At 41.0% G+C, this 20,927-nt stretch overlaps 1 protein-coding gene across 2 annotated transcripts in view; it reads left to right on the top strand.

Annotated features, from left to right (window-relative positions):
• Positions 1–20,667, top strand: part of kcnh8 (potassium voltage-gated channel, subfamily H (eag-related), member 8) — a 108,503-nt gene extending 87,836 nt beyond the window's left edge. For both annotated transcript variants that reach the window (XM_074687166.1, XM_074687165.1), the window contains 6 exons: positions 4,037–4,251; positions 7,586–7,624; positions 9,815–10,086; positions 12,184–12,299; positions 12,566–12,645; positions 18,531–20,667. In XM_074687166.1, the coding sequence (XP_074543267.1) occupies positions 4,037–4,251; positions 7,586–7,624; positions 9,815–10,086; positions 12,184–12,299; positions 12,566–12,645; positions 18,531–19,121 (1,313 nt within the window). In that variant the 3' untranslated portion in view covers positions 19,122–20,667. The remainder of the gene's footprint in view (positions 1–4,036; positions 4,252–7,585; positions 7,625–9,814; positions 10,087–12,183; positions 12,300–12,565; positions 12,646–18,530) is intronic.
• Positions 20,668–20,927: the final 260 nt, after the last annotated feature.

Genomic DNA, 20,927 nt, shown 5'->3' with positions numbered 1-20,927 from the left:
AAGTTGTTAACTCTGAGGGCAGTGGTAACTTTTCTGACTCCTCCTGCTTAAAACCCCAAAAGTCTGAAGGATCGTGAGGCCCCGCTTTCACCGTCTATATTCATAATGAAAATCAAGATCAAGCCCTTCTGCACCTGGCAGAAGTGATCGAAAGCTTTTTCAGTCCCACACTGGTGTTCAATTGACTTGCGCTTCTTACAAAGGTGTGTTACTAAAAGGCACTTCGTTGTGGTGAAAGAAAAAAATGAAAATCGATGTATTGGGATTTTTTTATTTGACAATATCAAAATCGGCAATCTTTGTCAAAAAATCTTTTTTTTTTCAAAATTTAAATTCTTTGTTTACTCTTTTTTTATAAACTGGATTGGAAATAAGTTTCCATTTTTCTCCAGCAGGAGGTGAAATATTTGTCTCTGACTCACGTGATGTGTATTTATGGGAAAATATGGCTCCTGATCCATTATTATCATCATTTAACTTTTTCACATGGTCTGGTTTTAAAACAGAAAACTAAAAATTGCAAAAATCATAAATATTAAAGAATCACAATTGAAATCAAACCAGCGCCCAAAAAATCATAACAGTATCGAGTCGTGAGAATAGCATATCGTCCCAGCCCTAGCGCTGCGCATGCTGAGTGCTGATACCACAGGTTATACTCATCATAGAGGATGTCAGTGTGTTGAGACAGAAAATCTATTCAGCAATGTGTGATTGAGAATCACAAATGTGTTTATAATACTCTGATGATTTAAATAGAGGGTGTATTTAATGACATTTGTTCACGGAGAAACTCTTCTCCGTTATATACCAGAGTAGCAGCATGTCTGTCTCATTCTTACAGTAGCAGCACAGTTATCTCTGAGTGTGACCTGAAAACATGAGTAAACAGAACAAGTGGACCACCTCTGCTATCGATTCACGCTACAGTAGCTTTTTTCAACCTAGCAGCAACAGCAGACCGAACACCAGCCTCATGATATAAACATCAACACCACCTCCCACTCACTGCTGAGGAGTTTTCCTGCTGCGCCCAACATGAGCTCATCCTGTCTTTACTCTGTGGTTATTCCAGGGGGCAGAACTGTTCAGGGCAAAGTCAGGAAAACATTTTCACCTGTTTGTGTCCACACGCCCAGCTCACCTGCGTAGTTCAGGGAGTTTTTAGTATGTCTGTGCATGTCCGAAAAAGGTTAGCGATACAAGGAGTGAGAAATTAGAGAGTTACAGTGAGAGGGATCAGTGACTGAGCTGTGAAGGCGTGAACAAAGAGACAGTAAGGGGAGACAGGGGGGTTTGAAGAGTCACGACTGGCACTCCATCAGCCTTGCTGTAATTGAGCCGCGCTCACAGTTCACAATGACCGTAATGAATATTTTATCACTGCTTAAGGGGCATTAACACTAACGGGGTACTTAGCCTTGTCCTGTCTGTATGAACAGAGGACAGCTGTCAGCCACACTTCAAAGTGCCACATCTACTAAAAGCAGTGATGATTTATACAGCTAAAGACTCATAACTGTAATATTTCTGCTTATTTGTGGTCTGCTTGGTGATTTTGTGTTGAAAGTAGCTTAAAGTGATTGGTGATTATCCCTCTAACAATAGCTTATGTAACTCGAGAACAATTTTTTGCCTGATTAAGTCCTCACCATGCAGTCCAAGGGTTTTAGAAAAGCAGTTGTGCATTTAATTTTCTAATATCATCTGACAACTTAGTGGCAGCTGCTAATGAGCAACAGACGCTGGGGTTAATGTAAAACAAAGTGGAAAAGCTTGTTGTCAGCTCAGTTTATTTCCAGCTGCCTTGATCTTCTTGTTTGGTCAAAAAAGCTGCAAGGTGTAGATAAAAAGAGGTTTCACTGTGGGTGACTCGATCACAAGTGGAGAGTCAAAACTTCAGGTCTACATGTGCCTCATTCTGCACTGCAAAAACTGAAATCTTATCAAGTGTTTTTGTCTTGTTTTCAGTTGAAAATTCCTTTTAAGACTCAATATGAGCCACATTCACCTCATCAGTTCAGAAAAATGTCTTGTTTCAAGTTATTTAAAGACAAAAATGAGGTCTGAATTGCTCGTAACCAGTAAAAAAAATCTGCCAATGGAACAAGAGAAAAGTTACTTGTATTAAGACATTGTTCTAGTCTCAAGGAAATTTTCAAGCAATTTTTTCTTGTTCCATTTGCAGATTTTTTTACTGGTTACAAGCGATTCAAACCTCATTTTTGTACTCTGATGACTTGAACCAAGACATTTTTCTGGATTGATAAGTTGAAAGTGGCTCATATCGAGTATAATAAGACAATTTTTACTTAAAAAAAGACAAAAACACTTGATAAGACTTCAGTTTTTTGCATGGATTGGATGGATTAAGTCTTCCAGACCGTCCACATTCACAGGCCAGGGGGGCATTTGTCCACACTGATATGGCAATTTGTTGGTGTTGCACACTTGGACACAATAAACAATTTTGCAGGTGTGCATGGGTTTTTATCATGATGATAGCTTTTATCTATCATCAGTTTTACTGTGGGTCTGTAAATACAGAAACACACGCACAGAAATACAGAACATTCTGCACACTTACACTGTAAATATTAAAGCAGGCTATAAGTGGTTGAACTTTGGATTTCCATGCGAGAAACCAAAGACAATGTTTTCTATGAACAGAAGTCTAGTTTTTCTCATACGCATGGTTGATCTGGGGCGACGTTTATACACTGTTTTATCACTTTTGCTCACCTGTATATACAGAAACACAAGCACCTCAGCTTAACATAGCTGCATACAAACTCCAATGAATTTATAAATTATTACATGTGTCTTGTTACATGAATATTTATCTTTTAACAACCGTACAAGACTACACACAAAATAACAAGAATGAACATGAAAGTGCAGGGCCTCCGTGTTCATATGCAAGTCACATTATTATGGGCTCCATATGTTTGGCCTGGAGCTCTCAGACCTGAGCTTTACCTTCAAACTTAACTCTCCTGCTGAAGGAGCTAGCCAATTAGTGTCAACAATGACCAAGATGCATCACGTTGTGCAGCTTTGGCCACACTCAGCTGCTTTTCTGCAGCTCATGTTTTTATAAAGCTGAATGTATTTCCCAACCACAATAGTGAAAATGTATTCTTCACAGTAACACCTTGTGCAGTCATGTGTTTGAATTTCAGCTTTATCAATCCTGACCGTAGTTTAATGGTTAGTTTAAAGTCTAAGAAAAGGCTGAAACCAGAAGTCAGAGCAGACTAAGTAAGTATTTCTTATGGGTCACTGGCTTTGTAAAGTGACAGTGTTGATGCCAGAAAGCTTTGTTCCTCTGAGCTGCACCTGAGAGACACAGAGAGTATCAATACACTGACAGCTATTTCTACTTTTGTACTGTAAAACTCCTGTGAGGAGCTCTCATTTTGCTTTATTCTTGGCATCCTCATGTTCTCTAAAGGAAAATCTTATCCTATTGTCTTTTAACATTCAAACTGAACACTGAGGCTGTTTGTGTTAAATGCAAACAGGAGTGTTAATGCACATGATGTCACACGTTTTGTTTGACACAAACCTGGTAGCAGTGCTGACAAGTTTTAGATTCTCTCAATCAACCAAATCTTGTTACTGATGCTCCCACTCAATCTTGAAGGACATAAATAAACATCGGTACCAAAGACTCTTTTAGTCACTTTAAATATTTTGTTGTACATTCATTTTAATTTTACAGATACTGTACCTGCAGAGACATAACCAACGGTAGGGTCAGTTACAGAAAAGCTTGAACATTGCAGGGATTTTGTCTGTAAGTCTACAGCACATTTTCTGACATGAGGGCTTCAGCAAAATCTTCCAAATGCATCAGCACCACGGATGCTCCAAAACCTCTTTCCACACACTCCACCCTGAGTACTCCCACAGAAACTCTTTGATAAATGGAACATCTGAAACAGAGTCTGCACCCTCACCCCTTTTTACAGGAGAACAAACACTATGCTGTAACCCTTTTCCTGACCTCCATCATGCTTTTCTCTCTGTGCAGGTAAAGGAGACCTGATCGGGGCAAATCTGTCCTTAGATGACCGAGTGATAAAAACCAATGCAGATGTGAAAGCGCTGACCTACTGTGACCTGCAGTGTGTCAACTTGAAGGGACTTTATGAGGTGCTGGACCTTTACCCGGAGTACTCTCACCACTTTGTACAGGACATCCAGCAAGACCTCACATACAACCTGAGAGAGGGACACGAGACACACGTAAGTCCACCAGGGCAAAGCTGGGTGCTGAGTCTGAAATTCTCCACTGTGCAGTCATCTCTTGTTGGCACAGCTTTTCAAAATTAGTCTGTATTAAAGCAAAGGAATTAAGAAGTGGTTCCTGGTAGGACAAAAAAGATGTCATGATAGGATTAGCTCAGGTAGTCTGGTCTTTTTTGTGTCTTATCCAAGGTTATAATAGTTTTAGATTTGTCATTATAGTTTAGTTTTAGTAAGTTTTTGACTTTTTTTTTTCCATTACAGTTTAGTTACAAATAGTTTTAGAGCGGGCATTCTAGTTTTTATTTAGTTTTAGATTCTAGTTTTGCAACAAGACTTAGTTTTAGTTTAGTTTTATTTTAGTTTCAGTTTAGTTGTATTTTTTTCATACTTTATTAACCAGGTGCAGGATTCAAAAAGGTCAGAGTAAATATTTTGTGATACTGTTTATTTTCAGGTTCAACATAGTGCTAAATGCTCAGTCAATGCTGACACTGAACTGTTGGCTGCTGCCTTAAACACAAGAAAATAATATAAACTTAATATAAAAAATATAAACATAAATTATATTAAAAAAACTTAACATAAATTAAATAAAGATAATATAAACATAAATTATAAAAAAATAATATAATATGAGCTTTAATAATTAGAAACTTGGACTCTGTAACAGTTAAAGTCAGACTCACATGAAATTAAACTATTACAGATGCTCTGATTCATTGCTCCACTACGTTTTGTCGCAGCACAGCTCACAGCCAGTCAGTGCAGTAAACAAGCACGTCCCAGTACGTTGCTATGATGGTGCCATACGGCACTGACAACTGCCAAAAATTCGTAAAATTGGTTGGGAAAATGTGTTGGATAGATTTAAATCCTAAAGGCTATTAACATTGTCAAAAACTAAAACTAAGAACATTTTCTCTATTATTTTAGTTAGTTTCAGTTAGTTTTGTGAACACAAGATACAGTTTTAGTTTACTTATCGTTTTTGTTTTCTTTTCTAGTTTTTATTAGTTTGAGTTAACTGCAACATATTTTAAATTTCAGTTTTCGTTTTTAGTTTCGTTTTAGTTAACTATTATAACCTTGGTCTTATCTGGACAAAACCTCCAGTGTTTTCTTCCACACTTTCAAATCTGACAAAGGAGATTACAAACCAAAAAGCAGATTACCCTGATACCAGCAGAGTGCTGGATTCAGACTGGATTACAGCAACAACGTATGATAAATATCTTAAAGGTAGGGTCTGCAGGAATTTTTGTTACATCTTAGAAAAAACGACATTCAAACTGGGCTCCTCCTCCTTGGATCAGTGCCAGTGGCAGCACACACCCACTGCCATCGATGGAAGCTATGTGAACACACTCACTAGCCCAGCAACCACCTGTAGCATCGCATTTCAATGTGGGAGAGACTCCAGAGTCGTGAAGCTAACTTAGCATGTTAGCATGTAGCCTCACCTTCATTTCGGAAAAAGCTTTATCTGTTTGGCGTTTCGTTTCACTTTGGTTGTGTCTTTCTTCCTCCATGCTAAGTCCACTATCGTAGCTGCTCTGATTAGCTCCTACTCAACTCACTAATCAACACGTAAAGTCAGTTGCGTACTCTGTGATTGGCTAGTGTGAAGTATCAACATACAGGCAGAGAAGGGGGGTTGAGGCAGATACAGACATTGACACACACATGTATAGAGACCTATAAGAGATGATTGAGCAGGATTAGCAGTTGACCTTTTTTTTTTTTCTACAAACCTGTAGACCCTACTTTTAAAAAGATAAAACTTAAAAAAAAAAAAAAAATTATGATATTTTTGATTTTTTTTGTTAGGTACTATACACATGACAGTGTAGAAGAGGCCAACTTTGGGGTTGTAGGTTACACAGAAGTTTTTGTTATACAATATTTCAACATCAAACAGCGCATTTAGTTCAAAGCAGCCGTCAGAATCTATCACTTTGTGTGGATTTTGATGTAGTGTGTTAGTTTTCAGATTTCTGTTTTAGATGTAGTAATCCACGCGCTCCTCTGGATAAAATCAACCCTATCCAACTTCAAATGTGAGCTGGATAAAACTGGAGAGAGTCCAATGTTTTATTTCATTTTACATTTATATTAAATGAGCAGATTGGCTGAACGGTTTTATGTCTTTATTTCATGTCACAATGTGTTCAAATGTTGTGACTCATGCTGCAAGGGGACAATAACTGTTGAACTGAACATTATTGAAGCCTCCTTGCTGAGCTGAAGCTTAAACTAATAACAGAGAGCAAGGAAAAGCCCCTTAAAGAGACTGGAACAATACATACAGCATTTACAGGATTTATTTTTACTTTTGAACTCACTATCTGTAGAGGTGACTTTGTATCAGCTTGTTTTTTAATAAACTGCATCTCTGTTGATGGTTCCTGATACATTTGTTTTGAAAAAAAAAGAAGCAGAAATTAATGAGCTGAGAGTCTAAAACACAGCAGCACACAGCATGAAAGCACTTTATGCACACTCTCCAAATACTGTATGATGATTGGAGCAACATTAACAGTGTGTTAGAAATGCTGATGTATTCAGTGAGTGAGGAGAGAAAGATTTTAGGTTTTAGGGCAGTTTGAGAAATTATGAGAGGAAGGTTTTGAGAATTAGAAAAGGGAAGTGTGTGATTAGCATGTGTGTGTGTGCGTGGGTGATTAGCATGTGTGTGTGTGTGTGCGTGTGTGTGTGTGTCCGAGAGACAGAGAGAGGGCAAAAACGGGCACTTGGATGTGCTATGCTGCTGTAATTACACTCAGGTGTTTCTGTCTCCCTAGCCTGAACACCCCTGGCCCACTTACACACACACAAACACACACACACACACACACACACACACACACACACACACACACACACACACACACACACACACACACACACACACACACACACACACACACATTTTTTTGCCGCAGGGCTTTTAGGTGAAGCCAGTGCTCGGAGAGGCAGCCTGAATCTGAGGACTGAGTGGAGTTAAAATGAAGACGGGGAAGAGATGGAGGATGTGTTTGTTGCTGGAAAGAGAAGATTGCTGTTTGGATATTACTTCACTGTACCCTTTGTGTGTGTTTGTGTGTGTTTCAGTGTGTTTCAGTGTGTTAAAGTGAATTATTTTCAATCATAGAAACACCTTGAGCCATATAGTCATTTATCACATCCTTGAGTACACTTTGGGAAAAAGCGTGAAGTGCTGAGTGTTGTGAAAAGCCTCTGTGTAATCTCTAAGGCAGGAAGGGAGGACACATCTTGATTGCTCTGTCCTGCACTCAATTTACTGTATATCATCTGTGTGGCTCTCTTCCAGGTGAAAGCCAAACTATCTACAACAACTTTAGATACTCAGGTAATGGACCCCGTACACTGCATCACACTCCAGCACTGATTGATGATTTACAATCTAAAGGTAATAATGAGCCTCCCTTTGTGTGGACCAGCTCAGGATGTTTTAATCAGACCACATTAGAAAATAATGAAACTCAGATTAAGTTCAACAGCAGATCTATTTATCTGTCCTGACATGTAAAAAGTCTGCAGGGCGACCTCCAACTCTGGTAATAGACTCGATCACTCTTGTACACTTAATGATTCAAATGATGGTGAGATTTTTTTTTTTCTTGTGGAGAGAAGGTCGGGAGAGGAGAAAAGATCAATCCACTGCAGAGTGAGTTAGCAGTCATTAAATCACAGCAGGCTCAGAATAGAGCACCATGAAATGCCCCACATGCTGTCAGACTGCTTTCCGATGTTGAGAATGTGAAGAAAAGCACAAACACAACAATCTGAAGTCAGATATTTTACAAAAAGTCAGAACAGCTGTCTGAGCCATTAACCTCTCAGTCATAGGCTGTTGATCAATAGGTTACCTACTGGAGCACGTCTGGTTTGACCTCATTGGGCCCTCCTTTAAGGGGATCAGATGTTCATAGGATTAATGTGGATGAAAACTGTCAAGATTTGGAAATCCACTTCTTGTAAAGCAGGATCAGGTAATCCATCCTAGTTTTGTCTTATCCTTTGCAAATAAAAAATGGATTTGATCCAATTGATCCAGATGAAGACCTCCAAAAGACTAGAGAAACTGGATTACTTACACCATAGACTTAAAAAAATGGACGTCATCTTGCTAGGCTTGAAGTGAGGTCGCCACAAAAACTGCTCCCCCTGGTGGCTGGCTGCAGTATAGGTCAAAAATTCTGGCTCCCCAGCCATTCCAGATGGGCTGCGGTCAAACTTTGAAAAATAAATACACCTTGTAGAAATGTTTTTCACGTCAGATTGTTGCGGTGATTTAAAGATATCATTTGGCTGTCTTCATCACATTTAATGATGATTGACAGCTGCTGTTCTTGTGTATTTTTAGGGGATAGAAAAATATGTCTAGAGGTAGAGCCAGGAAAGGATTAGACTCTCAAAACAAAAAAAAATAATTATTTTTTGTTTATTATTATTTTTTATTTTATTATTATTATTTTTGTCACCCGGCTTCACTCAGATTCTCCCAGAATCCCTCACAGTCTCTACTGTGCAGACTCTGGCTGCAATTGCTGCCAATGGCTGCGTCTGTGACAGGGGTTTTTTGGCTTCAAAACTGTTCAATGATAAATGGCAGAGCCAAGCTGTCCATAGTCTATGACTTACACCTTTGAGTCACTTGTACATTTTTTTTTTTGATATTATCAAATACTAACAGTGATATTCGTAGGGAGGTGGGAATCTCTAGTTATCACTACTCTAGAGCCTACATGATCTACTTAATTGTAGTGACAAAGCAACTTGAGGGAGAAGAATTAAAGACAGTGTCACTGTCACTAACTCCTCTCTCCATTAATCCTCCCCTCTGCCAGGACCAATTCTGTTTTTGTTTTTCTGAGGTAACTCTAATTTTTTTAGCACAAACTAAAGGTAAAAAAAAAAAAATCATGATTAAATCACCTGATTTTATCGAAGCAAAGTCCCATTTCTCTTTTTGACAGCCTGCTCTGAAGATATGATCCACTCTGATAGCTTTAATTGAGCCCGGTTTTTAATTTTGGGCAGCTGGACGGTGCTTTTCACACGACCTTGCAAAGTCCTCGGGTCTCTCTGGTCATTAAGACCGATGTCAGAGTTCAACAGCGTTGACCTCAATAACTTGCAGCTCCCAGTTTTAGTCTCAGATGTTGATGTGGGGATTTGAGCTCAGCCTCATCCATCATGAATCCAGCTGAGTCGTCTGCTTCTTTCAGTTAGAGGTCATTAGTGCATATTGAAATCACCTCTGTGTGTTTTGGGGTCATGGTGTTCTAGTACCGATTAGTGTATTCAGCATCTTCAGAGGGGGCAGAAAACGTGACTATGGCAACATTTTTCTGTGACAGGATATCAAGAATTCCTGTGTGTTAGGAAAAGGAGGCATTTAACTAAATTTGACATCCAGGCTGAAGCTTCAGATGAGTCAAACCAGCATGAATAAATTCTGATTTCATTAGGTTTCCTGCTTTCTGGAGTTATTTAACTCTTTACTTTCCTTTTTCTGTTTTTCTCATTCTTCCAGCCCAGGGTGGGTAGAAATGGCCGGGTGGTTCAGGGCTTTCCGCCCATCATTGAGGCACAGGAGAAACAGGAGGAAGACGAGGGGGGTGAGGAAGAAGAGGAAGATGAGGGCATGTCTGTGTCTCTGTCATCGGAGCGGAACCAAGCTGCAAAACTCAAGGACACAGGTGGAAAGTCTCCACTGAACCAACCCAGCCAGAACTCCAGGAGGTCCCGAAGGAAGAGCCAGGAAATTACACTCAGCACATTGGACCCGTCCAACCTGAGCCCCAGGTGAGCGAGAGCCGTATTGATTTGCCTGTGCAGGCCTGTGTCCCTGTGACTCGGTGCCTCTGTGTTAGGGCTGCTGCTGTCAATCTTTAGCAAGTGCATGTTGTACAAAGCAGAGCTGGGAGCTACAGTTGAAATGAAAGAAACATGATTTTTTAGACCTTTTAAGAAGTTTTCAAACTGTGACCCACGTGTGGTTTTCTGTAGATTTTTCGGTCAGTTTTGAAAAAGTTCATTCAAAATGATGAAGTATATTACGTGAGTCAAATCATATACGGCAGGTATCTGAGATCATGGTTAAATGTATCCATGTTAGACAAGAGGAAGACTGCAGGTTTATTCAATGATTCATCTGTTCATATGTCAATGGTACCTTTCAATCCCAGGGTGCATTATGTATTTGGAAAACCTGTTTTGTTTTTGTTGCTAACTCAACTTCATATTATTTTTAATTAATTTCTGACTTCTTGTAAAACTCCAGTGTGTTTTCTGGCTCAAGTTTGGGACTATAAACAAGAATTCAATTAGAAACTCCTCTCTCCTATTCAAAATGGTGAAGCGTAGGGAAATGTCTGAAAAAGGAGTCAGAGTTAAAGCACTTCATGATGCTGAGTGATTTTCTCATTCTTATGAAGGGTGGTCTAATAAATTTGTTAATTACTGTTTATTTGTTTATTTATGTATTTGTTGAAGGATAGCTTAATGAAAAAAGGATTCGAATTTTCTGGGAATTGTTTAAAATATAATTCTAACATGTAGGTATGTTTGATAACACTTTTTTTCAGACAGATACCAGTACGAGGACCTCCTCTTAAGTACTCGCTGATACCAAGTTTAAAAAAAAAGTTATTAAACATTGACCAATCATTTTGAACAAAGTCGCCACAGTCACTCTAAAATTGAAGGGCTGTTTACATGACAATGGTTTTGGGGTGAAACGCAAGAGTCTTGTTGCGTTTTAGCCTTACGTATACATGGAAACGGTGTTTGAGCCACGCAAACTTTTGAAAACGGCCTCCAGAGGGGGATTTTCCTGAAACACTGCAGACACCGTTGCTGTGTAAGCCGACATTTTCAGTGGAAACAGTGACGTCACTCAAGCGCATACAACAAGACAACAGTACCGTTGTACGATCGTCGCGAATTACCTTGTTGTGCTTGTGCTGCTCAATCTGCTGTATCTGCTGACTAACGTTCACTTAGTATCCCCCAATACACCAGATGATCGGCTCAACTCTACTTCAGTGGAGATATCCCAGAGGCTGCTTCTGGACAAGACAGTTATAGCACCACCTGCAGGCCTGGCATGCTTACTACAGCGTTTTCAGTCCATCAGCGTTTCCGTGTAAACCCAGATTTTCCCTGCGTTTTAGTGTTTTCAGATGAAATGTTGTCGTGTTAACGGGCCTAAGTCCAAAATAAAACACAAACTCTCTCTGAGTCCACCATTTGTTTTCAATTATTTAAAAAGAGTATGAAACATCACAACTGTCTGAGATTTAGTATTTTTTTCAAAGAAAACTAAAGTGTGAAATAAAGCAGTTAAACTGTTAACTCCCCCTGGTTCATTCATGTTGTCTAAACAGGACCTGGCGTACATTTGCTGTAGTGTCAAATCGCAGCAAGTAGCGCCAACTACTGGTGAGGAGGACTTACTTGTTGGAAGATTTGTTTGCCTTGAGTATCAGCTGCTGGTATCAACAGCCTTCATGAGTACTGATACCTTGAAAAACAAAGGCTGGTGTCAGCCCAATACCTGATACCAATACCAGTGCTCACTCATCAGGACTAACACGGTGATCGTCAAAATCTGCAGCAAAGACATTAATATCATACACTTTTTTTCTTTAAAGCTTTTTGGTGGGCTTTGTGCCTTTGGGCAGGAAACAATGTGAGAGTGAAGAGTGACATAAGGGAAAGGGGCTGCAGGCTGGGCTCAGATCCAGGCTGAATGGCTCAAGGGCTAGCCTCATGGTACACGCAACCCGGCTAGGCCATTCTGGTACCCCCGACAAATTAATCATTTCTTTATTGTAGATTCTTACGTTATCGTGGAAACATCTTGACTTTCTCTGCTCACACACTTATGTCTCTCTGCAGGATAGTGGACGGCACAGAGGACAGCGAGGGCAGAGAGAGTTCCCCGGCCTTCTCCTTCTCCACCAGCCGAGGCTGTCCTGTCCGTGAACCAAACAGTGCCTCAGCATCTGCCACAGGTCCCCTCATCCTTCAGCACACAGCAGTTTACCTCTCAAATGTGATCAATTTCTATCCACACTCTTTAGCTCCTCACAATCTGGGATGTGAGAAAGACTCCTCTCTAAGCCCCTACAGTTTTCTGGTATAATGAGGGTGATTAATGAGAATTTACACTTTCTGTCAGTGTCTACAGTTTTCATCGGATGCAGTAACTGCTGGCTTTACATTTTTAGTTCTCAATCTGCACTTGAAGCAATTTGTAACTTGCTAATTCATGTCACAGATATGCTGCAGATCAGCACAGCAGAGCTAGCAGCTAAAGCCGAGGAGACGAGAGGACAGTTAAAACATCTTGACCAGCAGGTAAGACTCAGTGTGTGTGGGGAGGTGGGATGGGCTCAGGTAAGTATCAGCCATATGGTTATATCAGCATGTCTGGATTAAATCAGGTGAAGTCGAAAGGCAACAAAAAATAAAACAAAATCCATTCAACTATAAAAGGTGTTATATCACAGCAATGTCTGTATCCAAGAAGAATCAGAGGCTACTGAAGGTGAATGATGAGGCTGTAGCTTCATGTTGTATTTAACTTCAAACCATAAATTTATAAAACAACACATTCTGTATTGTGCCAGTCATATTTCAGATTTTATTTTGAAGTTTAACAGACTGATATGGTAAGATGTCAAGTTTGAAATAATGCTTTTAGACACACACACACGCAGCTTCTCAGGCTGTACCCTACAGCTTTGACTGGCGGCTGGCTAAATTGGCATTAGACTTTTTGGCAGGTGAGGAGAAGTGTTTGCTTCCTCCTGCTAAGCCTCAGTCTGGACCCAGGGATGAGCAGATAGGATTAAAAACTAAAAAAGAGACACGAGGAGAGTGAAATTGAGATGGAAAGGCAGAAAACAAGAGAGGGAGCCAAAAGACAATCAAAGAAGGGAGAAAAAAATGGAGTGTGAAAGAGAATTGCACGGTATCCTCACAGCAGTTATACTCGTTGGCTGGGTTGTCATGATTCTGTGTCTCTGTGGGTTACCCGTGTTTGACAGGAAGTCTCTCAGCGTGGTCTTGTAGGTTGTTAATCCTAACTTGCATCCATCCACTCAGATCACCACAGGAGCTGAAAAGAAGGGAGGGGGTGTGTAAACTGTATCTGCTCTCAACACAAACACAAGTACACATGACAAACAGAGAATACTTCAAAGCAGGAAAAACCAAGAGTGTCTGAATGAAAGGTTTTGTTTCATCATAACAGTAAGATGAAAATAGTTTGTGCTCTGATCAAGTAACTTTAAGCTAAAGATATTTTTGTCCAACTTAGGCTAATTAAAAAAACTTGTAATAGTGAAAAAACATCTTAAAAGTGTACAAAAGTACATTTTTCATGGCAACAGTTCCCATCAAAAAGCTCAAACTGCTCGGCAGATTCTGATGGAAATAAATGACAGGGTTCATGTTTTTTAAGCTGATTTTGACCTGACCCACTCAAACACAGCAGCATTTTAATGACCTACTGATTGTGTGAACTCAGTCATAAACCTGCTCCGTGTTGCACTCTGACCTCATATATAAAATTTTTGACCCTCAAGCCACAGCTCCTCCACAAAAAAAGGTCAATTCTGTACAGATGCTGATGTGGTTCAAGAGAGGTAAAGAAACGTTTGTACCATCATGGAAATCACCACATATATCTCCACAGAAGGCTGTTCAGAAAGCTGTGCTTTGATTAGGTTCAAGGGGAGACTCTGGATCCATTGTGTTGCAGTACGTCTGCGTGGCTGCTCCATCGTGTCGCAGGTAATACGCTGTGACGCATAAGTAGGGAAGATCAAGCGGGACAGGAAGTCTTGACCGGAAACTTCCTATAAACAGCCAGTGACTTTCAAAGTAAAACAAACCGTGTCAAAAATCAGTTTTTAGCTTGACTACGACAACGAACGGACATAATGAACGGAGCCAGAGCAGGGCCCTGCTCTACGAAGCAGGATTACTGTCTAGCGAGGTAGCTTTGAGGATAGGTTCCGGATTCCCTGTTCTACGACACGGGATCACTCTTCAGCGAGGCGAGTCTCCATGGCAACATACGCTGAACGGCTAACCTGCTCTGGGACAGGTTAGGTTCCAGATTGAACTCGCGGACTATAAAAACCCCGCCCACTGACCAATGAGCCCTCACGAAAAAAAATGGCTTGTCCGTTCTTAGAGGATCCCGTGGACATCGGAGCCCGACCCACTCTCTTTTTGGGATGACCACCTTTATGAAAGGCACCAGTTTTCCAGGGAGGGGTTGGTAGTACATGACACTTTCTACAGGTAGTTAAAGGGAATGAAGAACTCTCATTGCCATAAAAAGATCATAAATGCCAACACTTCTGTTTCATGACAATATTTTATTGCCCGTATTAAAATTGTGACAGGAATTCATGTAGGGCTCATGTGGGCTACATGTCTCACAAAAAAAATGTAAACACGATAGGAATGAACAAATTAATAAATTCATCTAAGAAATAATTTAGGTATGTTGCATGTTACAGTAAAAGTGCATGTTGAACAGTGCTATTTCAGGATAATAATGGCACAAAAGTTTTTTTTTTTTTTTGCACTACACTTACGCATTTAGACTGTCAGCAATTTCCTGCCAGCACTCCTTCCGTGCTTTAGCAGCGGCGACGGTGTTGCTTTTAACGTTAAATACATGTTTCAGCTCGTCATACTTCCTCATGATCACCTCCTGCTCCTCCTGTGTGAAGTATGTGGTCCTTCTCTCTCTGGCCTGCTCTGACACTCCAGACTGCTCCATGTTCGCGATTGGTCAGATGCAGCGGGCTCCGCCTTATATGCGTGCACGCGCTCATTGCCTAGCTGGATCCACTTATGAGGTTGATAACCAGCGTCGTAAAACCGTGTCGCGAGACCGCCGGCTACCGCGCTTAGTTCAGCGAGGTAGCTCCAAGGCTATCTCGCTAGGCTGAACTTGCTTCGTAGAACAGGGCCCAGGAGTCAACAGGTTTGAAGTTTTACGGCCCAACATGACTGGAGAAAAGCTTATCGGTACATTGGGAAGCGCGGGAACTCCTCAAACTGTGACTTCAGCTGTCTGTCAGTCATTCAGCTTGTGCACTGTAGTGTATTTCAGGTGTAACTTACACATTTTCATGTGGGTAAACACACATGTATTCACAGCAGCAGTGACCTACTTCTGTAAATAAATTCTTCAGATAGGCCTATTGAAGGCTTACTTTTATGAAACAGAATTTTTGAGCAGTACTAACAATAACCTTTTATAGAGTACAGACTGAGTGTGATATTAGAGTAAATGTGAAGGTCTGCTTTTATGAATGTTAGATCAAAAATAACAACACTGACCAGATAGAATTAAACAACCAGCTTGTAGAGTAGTTTTCATGTCTGATGTCTAAAAACCAGCACTTTCAGGTTGACTTCAAAGCATTTAAACTAAAGTAGGCTACTGTTTGAAGTGAAAGTGTGCTTAGAGAAATATTGTTTGAAGTGTGAACTTTGAAATTAAAGTTGACAAGCTAAAGCACAGACCTTGAAATGGACTTAGAAAGAAGCGTAAACTTCAAGTGTACTTGACATATGCACCTAAAACTACTCACAGAAGTGCACACTTTGAAAGTTTATCAGAAAACATTTCAGAAAATGTACATTAAAGGATCAGCAAAGAAATAAGAATAACACTTTGTCCACAGGAGGAGCACGTATCAACAAAACATGAAGGTTTTTCACAGAAGCTTCAAAGTGAAGAGAAAGATTTCATTCAAGGACCATAAACCAAACTCTTTGTTGGCTGCTCACTGCAGAGTGCTATTACAAACAAAAATCAGACAAACTTTTCACAAACTGTATTAAACTTCAAGTCTGTGTTATCTGTTGCACATGTACCATCTTCTCTGTGTGTTTCATGGTCACAGTATGAAAGAAAATCACTGACAGAGAAAAATAAACAGAACTAAACTATAAACAGCGCTTTCAACCATCCCAGAGTGATTCATGTTGTATCTCGATGTAGATGATCAACCAGGCAGCTGCAGACTGAAGTATTTTTATTGTTGCTTACAGTTTTTTAACAGAGTAAACCCTGAAAGACAGCTCAGGCAGCCGACTCAAGCTGCAGGATTCAGGTCCCTGCCTCTGTTTTTCTTATGCCACTGCTGCTGTGAACTAATGCTGCGCTCAGATTTCAGCCCCAGCATCCATGGCAGGCTTGGACTAAATGGAGTTTAGGATGTTACGTCATCTCGTACGTCATGGATGTTAATCTGCAAAGTTAGATGAGGCTCAGAGGCTGGACGCCAGGGGCGGTGCCATGGGGGGGCCCAATGGTCCCAGGCCCACCCACTTCCGGCAAACTTCTTTGAAAAAAAATTTTCATTTGTTTTTATTCATATATTAATTATTTCAAATGAGTTTTAAATAGGAATATAATGAAATTTTGTCATTTTACGCTCATTTTGTTATTGTTAGACACCCTGTCTCTATAAAATGAGCCAAGTTTGGCAATTTTTAGCCTGTTGGTAAAAAAAAAAAAAAAAGTCATGACTCATTTAGCCTTATGTTTTACCAGTAGGACTAGAAAATTATTTTGGGAATGGCTGTGGATTTTTGTCTTTTATTTAACTGTGGTTAATGTTGTTGCTCTTAGAGGCTGTGATAAATGGAGAGTCGAGGCAGCCCATTGGTGCGTTACTCTTTGGCCGATACCACTGACAGCCGTTGCTGTCTGATGCACTAAAATTTTTTTAATATTAAAGGATCGAACCAACCAAATCTACTTGAAACATACAAAGTAACAGTAATATATATATATATATATATATATATATATATATATATATATATATATATATATATATATATATATATATATATATATATATATATATATATATATAAATATATATATATATATATATATAAATATATATATATATATATATATATATATATATATATATATATATATATATATAGTACTAGTTCTTTACTAACTTTTGTAATTTAAGGCCCACCCAAAGTTGAAATCCTGACTCTGTCCCTGCTAGATGCTAGCCACATTGTTCTCCTGCTGAAACAAAGTTTTGATTGACTTATGGACTGGGACATTTGTTTTAAACTTGTGGTTTTATAAGTATTAAACTTCTGCTGTTGAATGTTGTTGTCACTGACTTTGGGGTTTAACTAGCACCTGTAGCTGCAGTGGATTCTGGCCATCCACAGCTGCTTTTTTTGTCTGATGGTCTTCACAGATGGTTGTCTCTGAGGTGGGAGAACTGAAATCATGTTGACAGCGTTTCAGATTGGACTGTCCTGTAGCTCCCTGTGCTCTCTCTATTTTTATCAGAGCCAGAGTTTAGACCACAGCTTTTATCAGCCACTCAGCAGAGAGAAAGACAGAGAGGGAGCGCGATGGCAAAGATGTGACAATTGTGAAAAAAGAGGGAATATTTTTCTCCTTAAAACTACAGTCCGCAGGGAATCAGTGCAGTTTATCAAAGTCAAAGAGCTCAAAGGCTGGTTCAAAGGAAAGCAGCTATGATTAACAGAATATGACCAGCCAAGTATTCTGAGTGACCTCTGAGTGGGAAAACTAATTTGCACCATAAATTTCAGATGTGCACGTGTGTCGCTTACATGTCTCAACATGCTCTCCCTGTTACTCTGAGGCTAATAAGGAGCTCCCAGGCTTATTTGAAGTCCAGTGATCACAATGTACTTATCCACACAGCCTGATTAGCGCTGGTCGTATTCACACAGCCACTGTAGCAGATCCCACCTGCAGCTGTGTGTCCTGCTGAGGCCTGATGTTCCTCCAGTTAGCACTGATGTGCATGATCGGCCTGACGTACGTCCATGACTGCTTTGACTGGCAGAAGCAGATGGCACGTTGGCAGGGCTTGGTGGTTTGTGCCCTCTGAGGACATGCCTCGTGCAGAGAGCAGCTAATCACCAGCCCGTCCTCATCCAAGTAATGACCAATTATAGCAGCACGATGCTACATGCAAAACGACAAGCAGGAGGCAGAAATAAAAATGCAAAATCTGACCCAAAATGCCTGACCTGAAAATACAAAAGCCCCAAAGAAGCACAGCGTATCCTGCAGCTCTTTGGACCATGTGAAGATAGAGGAAAGTTTATTCTAAGGGAGCAGACTGAAAGAGAGAAGTGGGAGTGTTTGTTGTGTTTTTGTCTTTAACTCTGAAGATGGTTTGCATTTGCAGGTAAACAACCTCGGGAGAGAAGTGGCCGACCTTGGACGAGTCATGAACAGGATGGCCCACCTCATAGAGACCCTCCTGTCATCAGCACCCCAGCCTACTCTAGTCTGCCCCGCCCACTACTCCCCGGGACAACACACATACCGGCCCCATCCTAACCCTCCTCAGTCCTTCCCGTCACCCTCCTCCTCTCAGACTGCCTCTGTCTGGATGGACACGCCCATGTCCCTACCCTCCTCTCCCCTCACCTTCCCCCAGCAGCATGGGGGAATATACCACAGGGACCCTCCTACACACAGACCCCAAGACCTCCAGCTGGGATTTTCTTCAGTCCCCAACACAACTTTACCTCCAGCTCCCAACTTATCAGGCCCTCATCTGCAGCAAGTTGTTGCAGAGCCTTGCCCACTTTCCTCGCCACTCAGCTCACCAGAGATTTCACACTTCACAGGAGCGGTTTCTGGCTCCATCAGGTCGAGGGTGCACAGTCCAACTTCACAGGATGGAGCAGATGAGGACCCTAATCAGGGCTCTGGGTGCTCTCAAAGAAGTGGACTTGGGGGGACCTATCACAGCCCCACAAAGGGTTTGTAGCAGCTTTTATTCTGAATTTTCTGGATTCAGCTGGACTTTTTCCAGAGTATTTTTGGAACTTTGGATCAAACTGTGTGACTGAAATCTCACTGAAGGATTTTTGCAGGGATGCTTCGTTTGTTTAAAATGCACGTGTTGAAATACCATGTTGCATGAGACAAGCAGAGAAGGCTTAGGTGTGTTAGCTTTACCTTATAGGAATGTAGATGTTAGACAGGATGCAGAGATTTGGCTCAGCTCTCTGGACACCCTTACCCCCCCAGCCCCTCCCCTTCCATGTGGGAGGCGGGGCTTCATGTAGTGGAGGACAAACAGAGGAGGAGAGAGTTCACCCTGACCTCTCTGTTTTGCTGCTGGCGTGGTGGTTTCAGGTCGTCTGGGCTGGATGGAGGAAGATAAAGCATCATGTGTGCTGAAGGTGGCCTCTGAAAACAAGGAGTGGATTGATGGAGGGATCCGCCGCTCTTCCCCCAGCCCCACTATCTCTGCCATTTCCTCTCCTTTTAACCCTTCTTTTCTTGCTCACTCAACCTGTGCCAGATGCTCTGGATTGCATGGACCAGTGCGTGTCTGGTTGGGGGCTGGTTTGACTGGGAGCACAGAATGGTGTGAGAGAAGAGAGGGGAATTGGACGTATTGTGCTCTTTCCTGAAAGCCCCTCAGGGATCTGGAGGAAGCTGGTTATGGAATCGGGATGTAGGGTGGTGGGGGGGTTATGTTGTGCCTCGGGCAGCACAGCCCCTGCTGTCGTCCGTCACACCAAGCACAGGGACTTTTTCTCCCACTCTGTCCTCTCTTCACACTCACACACACACACACACATATACTCCGCTCTCTGGCTCTCTCCTCCCTCCTCTTTCTCTCGCTCTGTGCATGCCTTTCTGAGCCTTTTGAGTAGTGCCTGTAGACACACATTAACATGCTGCATGTCACCCTGTGGAAATCCAGCTTGCCATTTATCTATCTATTTAAAGAAAGCGGTTCAATCTTTTTATAGCTGAACCTGGCATTTACTGATGCATATTTATTGGATGTTGGGTAATTTTAGGCACAAGGAAGTCGCCCCTGTTACAACAAGGCCTGGAGCTAAACCACCAATATTGAATTGGACATGACGTCGGCCTTTTCTTGATTGTCACACGGGGGTGTCAGCTCTGAGGTTTATTTTCTCAGCTGGTCCGAGTGAAGGCAATATTCCCACAAAGGAAAAAAAAGCACAACAAGGATATAAAGACGCTTTTATATTTGTATGAATGTATCGATACTAAAGATGTATTTTTTTACCTCAAAGATGCAAGAGTGTGGGAGAGCAGTAAACGATGCTACTGTATGTGAGGTTATGGTAGTGCTGTTTGCTGGCCAATGCAATCTTAAACCAGGAAGATGGTCGTGACTCTCTGACCCCGCAAATCTACGGTTCTCTTCTGAATTCATGTAGGTTCGACTCTGCTTCTCTGCAAATGGAATGTACTGTATTTAACATCCTTTTTTCCCCTTTTTGATATTTATTAGATACAAAAACAATGTTATGCTAATAAACAACAAATACGACTGTTATGTCCGAGCTTTTGTTCATGCTCAGTGTGCACCAGAATATTCACTGAAACTAAAAAGACTTCATATCAGTCAAAACAACCTTTGAGACATAAGATAGCATATTCCAGATTTTTGAATGTGGCTAAAACATAGTTACAAAGAAGTGACTTGATAAGTTGGTTCTTTAAGTGGACCCATGCTTTATTCTACTTTGATTTATATTGTGGGACATATCATGCTTGTTTCTCCTTTTCACTATGCCAGACTAGG

Source organism: Halichoeres trimaculatus, unplaced genomic scaffold (genome assembly GCF_033239565.1).
Source record: "Halichoeres trimaculatus isolate MK-OKI-2021-1 unplaced genomic scaffold, fHalTri1.1 fHalTri1_scaffold_14, whole genome shotgun sequence".
NCBI lineage: Eukaryota > Metazoa > Chordata > Actinopteri > Labriformes > Labridae > Halichoeres > Halichoeres trimaculatus.
The sequence above is the reverse complement of the archived record's forward strand: the minus strand, read 5'-3'. Positions and strand labels throughout refer to the sequence as shown.